The 13354-nt window shown below is 34.0% G+C and overlaps 1 protein-coding gene across 1 annotated transcript; it reads right to left on the bottom strand.

Moving 5' to 3' along the window:
- Positions 1 to 9563: 9563 nt before the first annotated feature.
- LOC146914131 (sucrose transport protein SUC8-like) lies at positions 9564 to 12163 on the bottom strand. The gene is made up of 4 exons (XM_085717050.1): positions 10839 to 12163; positions 10547 to 10610; positions 10198 to 10241; positions 9564 to 10077 (listed from the first exon to the last, which is right to left on the bottom strand). The coding sequence occupies exons 1-4, from the start codon at positions 12087 to 12089 to the stop codon at positions 9901 to 9903; spliced, it is 1536 nt and encodes a 511-aa protein (XP_085573176.1). The 5' UTR covers positions 12090 to 12163; the 3' UTR covers positions 9564 to 9900.
- Between the last annotated feature and the right edge of the window lie 1191 nt (positions 12164 to 13354).

Here is a 13354-nt window from a genome sequence, read left to right as displayed (position 1 = left end):
TCTTTTTTTCAAAGAAATTTTATTATATTTTTATCACTTATATATTTAATTTCAATATCGTTTAATCATCACAACCTCACAAATATTTTTATTCACGCTGTCATTTGATAATACCAAATATTTTTATTTCCTTTCTTCAACCTCGCGAATATATATATATATATGAGTTAGGATCCGTTGACACCAGGTGTCAACGGATTGGTTGACACCAAATCTCAACCGCATATCTTGTTTAATCAAGGGTCCTTAATCATTTGTTAAATCAACTCATGTGAACCTTTCTCTCTCTACTCCACCTAATCGGCACATTCTTTCTATATACTACTATTAAAGTTGATGCCCTATGAATTTCCCATTTTACCCTTAGGAGGGGCATTTTTGTAATTTTCTAATTGGTGGAATTATGTTGTTGCCACATCACCATTATATGGGTGCATTTCCCATTTTGCCCCTCCCAATTTTTTTTAATTATTTTATAATTTTTATATTTTTAATAACTTTTAACTATTTTTCAATTTTTTCTCCCAAATTCAGTTGCATAGTCTTATTCTATGTGTTATTTGTTATTTTTAATAGATTGACATATTTATTTTACAATAGTAGATGATGCTAGATTTATTAAGAATGGTTTTTGACGTACCAAGGCTTGTTGTTTTTCAATGGAGGCTAAAGCTGCTGCCACATCCTTCTCAAAGTGATGATAATGCACCGCATTAGTTCTTTGCAAATTGTTGACAGGACCTGCATTTGGCTGAATTTGATTATTAGTTCTTGCTTCATCCTCACCATTTGTTTGTTCAGTGTCAGTGTCATCGTCTGAAATGATCTCAATGGGTTCTTGTTTAACTCGTGCGGGGAAAACAGTTGGAATGTAAATTGGTCCTAGTTGTGTCAGCTTATACATGTTTTTGATGCTCTCGTAGTCGAGCCTAATCTTGGTTGGAACCAAAAATCCAAACTCTTTGGCAATTTTGATTCCATTACCCATGTACACCCCTATGTCATCCTTGTCAAAGAAATGATCTCAATGGGTTCTTGTTTAACTCGTGCGGGGAAAACAGTTGGAATGTAAATTGGTCCTAGTTGTGTCAGCTTATACATGTTTTTGATGCTCTCGTAGTCGAGCCTAATCTTGGTTGGAACCAAAAATCCAAACTCTTTGGCAATTTTGATTCCATTACCCATGTACACCCCTATGTCATCCTTGTCAAAGTGTGTGACATAGTTAATTCCTTCATCAGAAAGAAGCAATCCAGGAGAGTTGAAGTTGATTTCTTTGCGGTCATCCTTGCCAAAGTGTGTGACATAGTTAATTCCTTCATCAGAAAGAAGCAATCCAGGAGAGTTGACTGTGTGACATAGTTAATTCCTTCATCAGAAAGAAGCAATCCAGGAGAGTTGAAGTTGATTTCTTTGCGGTGTTGATTGTAGTAGTGTTGTTTGTTGAAATTTGGGGCCTAACTCATCCTTACAAAACCGGCTTGTAAGGTGAGGAGTGTCTCCTCTTTATAAACTTTGATTAAGCTTCCAATCTAACCGATGTGGGACTAAATCCACCCCCTCAAAGACAAGCGAACATAAGGCAACTTGGGGCAGATCACATCGCAATTTTAAGGTGGAATTACCAACCCACCCCCTCACATTCGGGGCGGGATTTCCAACGCACCTGAGGTGGAATTACCAACCCACCCCTTCATATTCGGGGCGGGATTTCCAACACACCCCCTCACGCTCAGGGCCAGGCCCAATGGGCATGAAGCGTGGCAATGCGGAATCCCGACAACGGTAGATCCTGGATAGGCTCTGATACCATGTTGAAATTTGGGGCCTAACTCATCCTTACAAAACCGGCTTGTAAGGTGAGGAGTGCCTCCTCTTTATAAACTCTGATCTAGCTTCTAATCTAACCGATGTGGGACTAAATCCACCCCCTCAAAGACAAGCCAACATAAGGCAACTTGGGGCAGATCACATCGCAATTTTAAGGTGGAATTACCAACCCACCCCCTCACATCCGGGGTGGGATTTCCAACGCACCTGAGGTGGAATTACCAACCCACCCCTTCATATTCGGGGAGGGATTTCCAACATTGTTGAATACAGACTCTAGCCTACATTGACGTAAAAAAGGGTTAAGTTAAATTGGATTTGAACAATAGTAGAACTAAACTGTAATTTAACGATTAAGAAACTATATCAATTTTTAACATCTTAGATGTAACATTCAGAATTCTTATAATGCATAATTTAACTCCAACAATTGCCTTTATACTCTGTATATACAACAAAACCAGAAAATCAAGCAAACTTAGATATAAGCACTTATTTGAGTCAAAAACCATAAACAGAAAACAACAGCTATAACGGTATTAAATTAGCAAGTATATTCACCTAAAGAAATTACCAATAATCTTACTGGTTTCAAAAAGAAATAAGAAAATCATGATTGAATAGCAAACAAAAATAACACAAACAGAAACATAGTTAGTTAGTGATGAAGCAAATGATATCCATGACCATCTTTAACATAAATTCATCACTAACTCTAATCCAAATGCTTTAAAATCTTTTTATATAGTATTTTAAATCGTAACAAAGTTCCATAGTCAACATGCATACAATTTTAAATTTAATCTAACTTGAAAAAGATATTTTTGAATCTCAGATATCAGCAGATTTTCCAAAATAGCTTAATTATAGTTATTGCTTTTGTTTCAAGATTTTACGATTGTCACAAACAGCGACCCAAAAACACATAAACATATAAACCGATAGGTTTTCAGATAAGCTTCAACATATATAAATCCTTTCACATGATCTACAGCAAAGGCAGATATTAACTGCAATTTAGTATCCAATTCTTTCAGGTGAACAAACTTCTGCATCAGACAGATAACTGAAAGCCTCTCTACCTAATTTATATCATTTTGTGTTTTAGCTTCAACGTATATAAATCTTTTCACATGATCTACAACAAAGGCTAGGGATGTCAATGGATATCCATGGCTACGGATAATATGATACCTGTACCCGCCCTGTTGGATAAATATGATACCCGTGCCCGCCCCGTATCCTCGTGGGTACCCACTATACAGGTACCCGTGGGTATTGAGGTATCCATGGGTACCCATGGAGTTTTGAATTTATTTATTTTTTGGTACAAATAATAACTTTTTTAATTACCAAAAAACTTCAACTTTTAAACATCCATACATAATCCACTTAAAATTTCATAAATCATACATAATTCATAGAAAATTCATGATTCTTATATAATCTATATGTTTTACGATGTGAATGAAGTGGAAACGGTGAACTTAATAAGATGAATTAAAAAAATTTAAAATAAAAATAGGTTATTATTGAGGATTTTTAGGTGGGCGGTAAAATTTTCTTCAATAAGGTACCAACTTTAAGTAATAAGATATGATATATAAAGATATATTAGTAATTTACTTAATTTATTATCGGATATAGGTACTCGTGGGTATGGATACAATCCAATCCGTGTCTGTGTCCATATAATAATGGGTAGTCAAATACCCGTTTAGCTACCCCGCTCCATACCCGTGACGGATTTTACCCACGAGTACCCGTGGGCATGGGTATTATTGCCACACCTAGCAATGGCAGATATTAACTGCAATTTAGTACCACGTATATAAATCCTTTCACATGATCTACAGCAATGGTAAATATTAACTGCAATTTAGTATACAGTCCTTTCAGGTGAACAAACTTCTGAATCAGACAGATAGTTGAATGCCTCTCTACTTGATTTATATCATTTTGCCTTTCAGTTTCAACGTATATAAATCATTTCACATGATCTACAGCAAAGGCAGATATTAACTGCAATTTAGTATCGAGTCCTTTCATGTGAATTATACGCACTTTTAAAAAACTTGTTTTAAAGGAGAGATGTTCAAATTATGGAATATTACCATTCTTCGTAAATTTGAGAATGAAGGTCGCATAATCCAAACTTGTCTAAGGCATGGGGTTCAGTAACGTATTTTGTAAAAAAAATTGTTCCGAAGGAAAAATGAACAAATTAATAAATATTGCACAAAAATTATAAATCTTTATCAAAATATTTATGAAAGCTTTATCAAGAGCAGGAAAACATCATAAATTACATATTAGTTAAAATTATAAAAGTGAGCGCTACTGTCATAGAGTTACCAAAAAGGGATTAACATCAATATTTACATGACACAAAATGAACGAAAGAAACACATTAAACTCTTTAGTGTCTTGTGTAGGAACTTGGTTATTAATAATTTGACCGTTAAAAAATAAAAAATCTCTTTGACGTCAAAAAAGTAATATCAGCTGAGCAATATTCAGTCTCTTCACATATGCTTAGTAATATTCAGTCTGGAAGATTACATTGAAAGGATAGATGGTAAAATGACGGATAATTGTGAATCATTGAAATATGTCAAAATATAAACCTTAAAAACCATGAACCATCAACTTAGTTTTAAATAATTAAAAATAAAAAATTGTAAAATAGTTAAAAGTTTTTAAAAATATAAAAATTGGAAAATAGTTAAAAATAAATTGGTTAGGTAGCACTCAACCAAGCAACACTAAAAAAATTATATGCATTAGCGTAACAAAAAAACAGACAGACGGACATAAAATATTACTCTAAACGTTAATAAGTGTATATAATCGCGAGGATGACGAAAGGAGATAAAAATATTTGGGATCATTAAATGACAGCGTGAATAAAAATATTTGTGAGATTGTGATGATTAAACGATATTGAAATTAAATATATAAGTGATAAAAAGATAATAAAATTCCTTTGAAAAAAAGGTAATAAAATTAAATGGAATCTCCTTTAAAAATTAATGGAACGGTTAAAAAAAATAAAGTTAAATGGAAGAAAAAAAACATATTGAAATATAATATTAAAAAATAAATAAAAGGTTTCCAGCGTGGGTTGAAAAGAGGTGCTTGTGAAATAAATTGTCGAGAAGTAGTTTTTTAAAGTAACATTCAACAACTTCTGGTCAAAGTTCATTCCATTCAATTTTATGCGTTCAAAAAAAGTACTTTTTTTAGTAAGTACTTAATTGATATTGTATTCGGCCTAACTTCTCCTTAAAAATGTAGAGAAATTTGAAAAAAGTCGGGTCAAACGATACCTTAATCTCCCACAACGGCAATGTAGAAACAATTGAATTTGGGAGAAAAAATTGAAAAATAGTTAAAAATATAAAAATTGGAAAATAATTAAAAGTTATTAAAAATATAAAAATTAGAAAATAATTAAAAAAAATTGGTTAGGGGCAAAAATGGAATTTCATAGGCCATTGGTTTCAAAAAAAAAACTCACTAATAATTAAATTACCAAAATGCCCCTAATAGGGGCAAAATGGTATTTTCAAGGGACATTAATTTTCCTATATAGTATAGTAGATAGATCTTATAATTGAAAAAAGAGGTAATAATTTTTAGGGTTAATATGTCTTTACCCCCCTGTAATAGAGGCGAGTTCCGGTTTTCCCCCCTGTAAAAAAGATTCTTTCGATTCCAACCCTGTAATATTAAGATTCCGTCGAAAACCCCCCTGAGCACATTTGAGACCCCCTCAGCTGATGACGTGGCGTGACGTGGCGCGCTGAGTCACCTTTTCTGCTGACGTGGCGTGCTGACTGTATAATTAATTTTATTTTTTATTTTTTTTATAGGGTACACGTGGCATTTGTCATTTTTTTATGTCTTTACCCCCTGTAATTTAGGCGAGTTCCAGTTTTCCCCCCTGTAAAAATTTTAAAAATAAAAAATAAAATCTGGAAAATTTAAAAAAATAATTATTTTTTAAAAAAATGCTGGAAAATTAATAAAAATTGAAAATAATGAAAAAAATAAAAAAAATTAAAAAAATTAAAAGTCTGGAAAAAAAAATTCACATGACATGTGTGTATATACATACCACATCATTAAATCAGATTATTTTTTCGAAAAATAAAATAAGTTCGGATTTAAAAAAATTGGAAAAAAGTTCGGATTTTTTATGAAATTTAGAAGATATTTAAAAATACTGAAATTTAGTTTTCAAAATAAAAAAGTTTAGATTTTTTTGCGAAATAAAAAAACTGGAAAATATTTAAAATTTTAAAAATCTGGATATATATTTTTTTAAAATCCAATTATAATATGAAAATTAAATTTTAAAAATCATATAATCTGAAGAAAAAAATTTGATTTTAGTTTAATTAAAAATTTAGGAAAAAAATCTGAGAAGCTTGAATTACATAGGAATATTTTTGTAAAAAGAATTATTTTTGTTAGGATATTTTAGGACTGTTTTGCTTGGTCTGATTTATAACGATGTATGCCCGTTTTGGGTTTTACCTGGGTTAGGTTTTATGTCCCCCCAGTCTCTGTATCTCTCTCTTTTTTTTTAATGTATTTTTCTTTTTGCTTAAATTTTTTTTTAAAAAACGTCTTATTTAAGAGACATTAAAATTTAAAAATTGAGTACCTCAAGTTGCTCTTCCAATGTCTTTTGAACTTCGCAAAAAAAATCTAAACTTTTTTATTTTGAAAATTAAATTCCAGTATTTTTAAATATCTTCTAAATTTAAAAAAAATCCGAACTTTTTTATAATTTTTAAAATTTTGAAAAAAATCTATTTTTTCATTTTTATTAATTTTTTAAATTTTTTTGGAATTTTTTCATTATTTTCAATTTTTATTAATTTTCCAGAATTTTTTTTTTTTAAAATAATTATTTTTTAAAATTTTCCAGATTTTATTTTTTATTTTTAAAATTTTTACAGGGGGAAAACTGGAATTCGCCTAAATTACAGGGGGTAAAGACATAAAAAAAAATGACAAATGCCACGTGTACCATATAAAAAAATAAAAAATAAAAATAATTATACAGTCAGCACGCCACGTCAGCAGAAAAGGGTGACTCAGCGCGCCACGTCATGCCACGTCATCAGCTGGGGGTCTCAAATGTGCTCAGGGGGGTTTTCGACGGAATCTTTATATTACAGGGTTGGAATCGAAAGAATCTTTTTTACAGGGGGGAAAACCGGAACTCGCCTATATTACAGGGGGTAAAGACATATTAACCCTTAATTTTTAATTATTTTTACAATGTAAAAAGCAATTTTTGACGGCATGTCCCAAGTTTCGTCATATGTTCGTGTGTTTTCTATTTGCACTAAATAGCAAGTCTCTATGGAGAAATTGGTAGAATGAAATATTTGTGATAATTAGTTATAATGATTTCTCTGTAGTAACATAATTAGATAGTTGACCTTCAACTTATAATGATTTCTATTACCATCAATAAACCAACAATCCCCATAATCCACCAATCCAACCGCATCCACCTCCACCTACATGAACCATCACTACTCGTAGCATGAAAAGCATTGTAAAACACCGCAAGATATTTAACTTATCAATCTCTCACTCCGACCACACCGTCTCTCCCATACCTAAAAACCTCAAACTAGCATTATTCGATCCAAATTAGAAATCTGCAATGCAATCTGAATTTGATGCTCTTATTAGAAATAAGATGTGGGATTTAGTTCCTCGTCCTTATGATGCTAATCTTATTCGATGTATGTGGATTTTTATACATAAGAAAAATTCTTATGGCTCATTTGAGCGATATAAGGCTCGTCTTGATGGCATGTCACAGGTTTCATGTGTGGATTGTGATGAGACTTTCATCTCGGTGGTCAAATCCACTACCATCAGAACAGTGCTCATCATTGATCTCTCCAAATCCTAGCCTATTCGTCAACTGGATGTCCAGAATTCCTTTTTACATGGCGATCTTAATAAAACTGTTTACATGCATCAGCCATTGGGTTTCTGTGATTTTCATCAGCTAGATTATGTGTATCGTTTGAAGAAGTCATTATATGGTCTCAAGCAAGCACCCATAGCATGGTACCAACGTTTTGCTGAATATGTATCCACCATTGGTTTCCAACATAGCACATCAGACCACTCTCTCTTCATATATCGACAACATTCTGACATGGCCTACATTCTTCTTTATGTGGACAACATCATACATATTACCTCAACTCATGCCCTTCATAAATCAATTGTGTCACTCTTAGCATCTGAATTCGCTAAGAAGGACTTGGGCCCCCTGAGTTATGTTTTGGGTATTGTTGTATCTCGTCACCCTGGTGGCCTTTTTCTTAGTCAAAGCACCTATGCTTCTGAGATCATCGAGCATGCTGGCATGACATTCTGCAAACTGTTTGTCACTCTTGTCGATACCAAGTAGAAACTTAACACCTCCTCTGTCACACGTTATGAGGATCCTTATTTATATCGCAGTCTTGCAGGAACCTTACAGTACCTCACGTTCACTAGACCCGACATCTCCTATGCAGTTCAGCAAATTTGTCTTCATATGCATGCACCCAACACAGAACACATGAGTGCTCTTAAGTGCATTCTCTCTTATGTATAGGGTACCATACACCTTGGTCTACATTTATCACCATCCCCCATTACTAAGCTGATCTCTTACACTGACACTGATTGGGGTGGATGTCCTGACACTAGACGCTCCACATCCGGGTACTGTTTTTCTCGGTGGCAATCTTATCTCTTGGTCTTCCAAAAGACAGCATATTATCTCTTGTTCTGGTGTTGAAGTTGAATATAGAGGTGATGTGAATGTTGTCTCTGAATCATGTTGGATCTGCAACCTTCTTCTGGAGCTCCATTTCCCATTCCTCATGTCACTCTGGTATATTGTGACGATGTTAGTGTCATCTATCTATATGGTAATCTTGTTCAACATTAGCATACCAAACATAATGAGATGGACATTCATTTTGTTCGGGAAAAAGTAGCTCGTGGTCAGGCACACGTACTTTATGTTCCCTTCAGACTTCATCAAAGGGCTCCCTCGTATTATTTTTGATGATTTTTTGGACCAATCTAAACGTCTGTGAACCTCCCATTTCGACTACGGTGGTAGTATGATAGAATAGAATATTTGTCATAATTAATTATAATGATTTCCCTGTAATTATGTTGTAACATAATTGGATAGTTGACCTAACTAGTATATATACATTTTATTCACATAATGAAAATCAAGCATTTAATTACCTTACAAAAAACACAAAACTCTATTAGCACCACCTATATTCACCACTTAATATGGTTAGGAAGTAACAGCTAGAGAGATTACTTAATTAAGATAATAGATTATTGTGCATAGTTATCATGTTTTTTCTTTTGTTAATGGACCAGATTATCAATTTAACTAATTAAGTAAGGTCAGGTCAAGAATGAAAAATATTTATAAAGAAAAAGGAGTTAAGATCCTCTCCATTTGGTATTCTCTCCATTTCATCCATTTGGAGAGATATAGACACAAAAAAAACCTCGAAAAACTAAAAAGTAATTAATGATGGTGGGACCCACTTAATAGTGGGACCCACTATCTATTTATGTGTCTATCTCTCTCCAAATTGCATACTCCATTTATTATACAAAATGGAGAGGATCTTTACCCAATAAAAAGTATGAAAGAGTCGATAAGAATATGATTGCACAAAAGTATGTCATTGATTCCACCGACTCCATTGAATCAGTAAGTATAGGTTTGGTACACTTCACATAAGGTCCCCTTAGGTTACCAATAAAATTGTCCAAGATCCTATGTTCACATGATAAACATTTATTTGTGCTTTTGGTTTGGCAAACTTTACATCTAACCAAAAAAAAAAAATCACAAACACTATGTCACTGATTCATTCTTGCTAAAAATATATCTATTACACACAACTTTCAAATCAAAATGCTACAAACTTAACTTTTCCACATTGATATGGAAGCAAAAAAAAAAAAAAAAACCTATTTAAGTATCCTTATATTTATGAATCAGTGGAAGCCTGGGGCAAGGCTAACCTTGGCCTCATCAGCTGGTTTTACTGACGGCAACAAGACCATCGCCAACACCGCACTGACGGCCGCAGCCACGGCTCCCACCACGAACGCCGGCAAATTACCGCCACCAAATACAGCATCCCATGGTCCACTTAGTGCTGACACAAACATCTGTACATACATAAAAATGATTATGTCAAATTAAGAAACAAACTTTCAAAAAGTCCATGTGTATTTATTGTTAAATAAAAAAGAATAATGAAATAGAAGATGAAATAAATAGATTCTGACCTGTGGTACCACAATTGCAAGATTCAAGACTCCAATAGATAAACCTGAATATTTTGAAGGAAAAAAAGAAAGTTCATAATGAGATATATATTTTGGATAATTTACACATGTGCAATAAAACCATTTTATTTAAATTTTGAGTTTAATGTTAAAATTTTTAAGTAAATAATTTTTTTAGCCTTTTTCATAAAAAATATAAATTCCAACGTTTTTAATGATTTAAAGATTATGATTAATTAACCGTGTAAAACATACTTACACTTGATATATATGTATATAAGTAAATCCATATGTTTTGATAAATAAAATAAAAATAAAAATTAACACAGTATGTTATGGATTGCTTTACCTTGTCCTGCCCCTGAAGCACTGCTGTATATTGATGCTAGAGCAAATGGAACACTGAAAGTAATCTGTAAGATACAAACCAAATATTTCATATTAGTATAAATTAAAGCAAACTATACCCATCAAATAATATATTCATCGAGTGGACCCTCGGTGCTATAAAGCACAGTCCAGCAGTTGTTGAGACCGTTAGATTTAAAGAGAATTAATTTTTTTACTAAATCGTCTATACAACTGTTGCACCATAAAACTACACGGGGGGGTCCTAAAGAGGGAATTGAAAAATTACGTACCGCCATAGGTATTCCAAGAATTGCGAAGAAGAGCATGGCCCCGACCTTGATACCTTCAGAAGGATGTCCGATGGTTGCACCACCGGACGTCTGACGCTCGTGCTCGGCTATTTTGGTAATGAGGACAGTCATTGCCAAACAAATAGCCAAAATAAAATTAACTATTCCCCAAAGCCTCTTAATTCCTCCAACCAATTTCCCCAATGGCTCAACAGCCAAAGACATTAACCCAAGAACAACAGCATTAAGCATAAGTCCCAAAGAACCAACTCTCACACCAGTGTCATATGCTTTCTCTCCTGAAACTCCTCCGTAGACCTCACGGCCCATCCAGTCAGTGTCGAACAAGAAGAACGGGAACCACGCAATCCAGTTCACGGCGGTTACTAACATCAATATCCACATTGGTCTCTTTAATTCCTTGAATGCACCAAACAACTCTCCGAAACAAGTAACCGGTGTCTCATCATCATCCTTCACCTCTGGCTTCTTCTTCGGTGTGTCCTCGACGTAGATGAGAGCAAACGTGGCGAGGATGATTAAGAGGAGGATGGAGAAAAAGAAGCAACTCTTAAGATTCGCGCAGAAGACGTTACATGCTTCGGTTTCGGTGAAGGGGAAGATTTTGTGGAGTTTGCTGTAGGAACCGGCAGCATACCCGAGGATGTTTCCGACGGCCATGAAGAAAGAAAAGAAACCATTTGCTGTTCTCATCTTTTTCTCGTCACCGGCAGCAAGGTCAGCAAGGAAAGCACGGCACGGTCCTTGGAGCATGTTGTTGGCGACGTCGAGGATCCAAAATCCAATGACAAAGAAAGTAACAGCCCGTGGCCGGGTTTTCTTCGACAGGTCATCGCCAAGAGAATGACCAAGGTCAGCAGCATAGCCAATAAGGAAGACTGCAATAGCAACGGCTAAAGCTCCACTTAAGATAAATGGACGTCTGCGACCGAAGCGGGAAGTGCTTCGGTCACTATAGTATCCAACAATAGGTTGGACAAGTAGTCCAGAGATTGGGCCACAAAGCCAAATGAAGGAAGACCATACGTGCGGAACTCCAAGAGTCTGCACGTATGGGGTCAAAAGGGAGAGCTGTAGGGCCCATCCGAATTGAATGCCGGCAGCGATGGACGCCACGACGACCATCTTACGGAGGGGGCTGGAAACAGGCTGGACATTATCCAATTCAAGGGTGGAAACCTTGTCATTGTTGTTCTTGGTAGGAGGTGTTGCATCCATGGTTGAAGACATATGAAAGAGTTACAGAGAGAGAGCAAAACAGTGCTTTCTCTTTAAGAAAGTTGTGAGAGGTTGGAGAATTAATTAGTAAGGGATGTGTTTCTCTCTCGTGAATTTATAATGTGATGAGAAGAATGGGATTATGTATGGGTCAGCATCACTGTATAGGTGTATATATTTTTGTGGTAGTTAGTATTAGTTTTGTACAGTGTCCTTATCCTTAGAAATTCTTAGTTATAGTACCTAAATAATACGTCATATTTATACACATCTAGTTAGAAAAATAATGCATTTAATTGATTCAGCAGTTTTTATTACTAACGTTTAGAAGAAACTCCTTTTAGTTTAAAACAAAAAAGCAAAGGAAAGTACTATTTTGTTTCCAGCTTCTGTGTATTTTTTTTTGCTTTCGCACCGGTTTTCGACCCATCAATAGTGGACGACTAATGTGGCTCATGCATAAAGGTATGCGCACTGACCAAACATTGTTCCCTCTAGAAATCGAAAGGAATTCCTTGTCACAGGAGCCCAAGCAACTTGACTAGCTGAGTATTTTGTTTACTTTTATTGAAAGATTGGTATTATTTTCTTTGATTAATATTTAGTTAGGTACGTACCAATATATGATGATGTACTTTTTTTTTTAAGGAATGTATATGATGATGTACTATAATTACCGGTTGATGTCTCTCTATATTAAGTTAGTTGCTCTTTCTCTGTGTTAGTTGCTCTTTCTCTATATCAAGTAAAACAATTATTAACCGTCCATGTTAATACATACATATATGATATATCATTAGTCATCTTTTTTTACGAATATTATTACTCATCTATATTATATATTAATTAAATATGCACATTTTCGTTTGGAGAAAGTGTTGGCACATTTTAGTTAGGCACATTTTCAACCTAAAATACTCACTCGTTACTATTCAACAAGTTTTAAACACAATGTTATTTTTGTAAAATAGGAAACAGTTTTTGGAATGTTTATTTTTTTTTAATAAAAAGTGAGTGCAATTTACTAAATTATCATTTATTTTATATTACTAATTTGAATTGGGATAAGTGGATTTTTTTAGTCCAAATAATAAGTGTATATTTACTAACTTGAACCTTAGAAGTGTCTTTCTACCCGTCTCCTATATATATATTGAGACTGAAAATATGTTCATTATATTATGTGGGCAGAATATACAGTTATATATAGGCAGGAGCCTCCTAGTTAATCCCCAATCAATAGGGAAGATTAATCAATACAATAAATAAGGAAGATA

The sequence above is a fragment of the Medicago sativa genome, chromosome 6, assembly GCF_051527215.1.
Source record: "Medicago sativa cultivar Bolivia chromosome 6, Bolivia_mono, whole genome shotgun sequence".
NCBI lineage: Eukaryota > Viridiplantae > Streptophyta > Magnoliopsida > Fabales > Fabaceae > Medicago > Medicago sativa.
This window is presented reverse-complemented; position numbering and strand designations above follow the sequence as displayed.

What these genes read in the sequence shown, in the direction of transcription:
- LOC146914131 (XM_085717050.1), bottom strand. Translation starts at nt 12,089, where the DNA reads ATGTCTTCAACCATGGATGCAACACCTCCTACCAAGAACAACAATGAC. An exon ending in TTCTTGGAATACCTATGGCG is followed by an intron (nt 10,611 to 10,838) that starts GTACGTAATTTT and finishes TGTATCTTACAG; the next exon opens with ATTACTTTCAGTGTTCCATT. An exon ending in TGCTTCAGGGGCAGGACAAG is followed by an intron (nt 10,242 to 10,546) that starts GTAAAGCAATCC and finishes CAAAATATTCAG; the next exon opens with GTTTATCTATTGGAGTCTTG.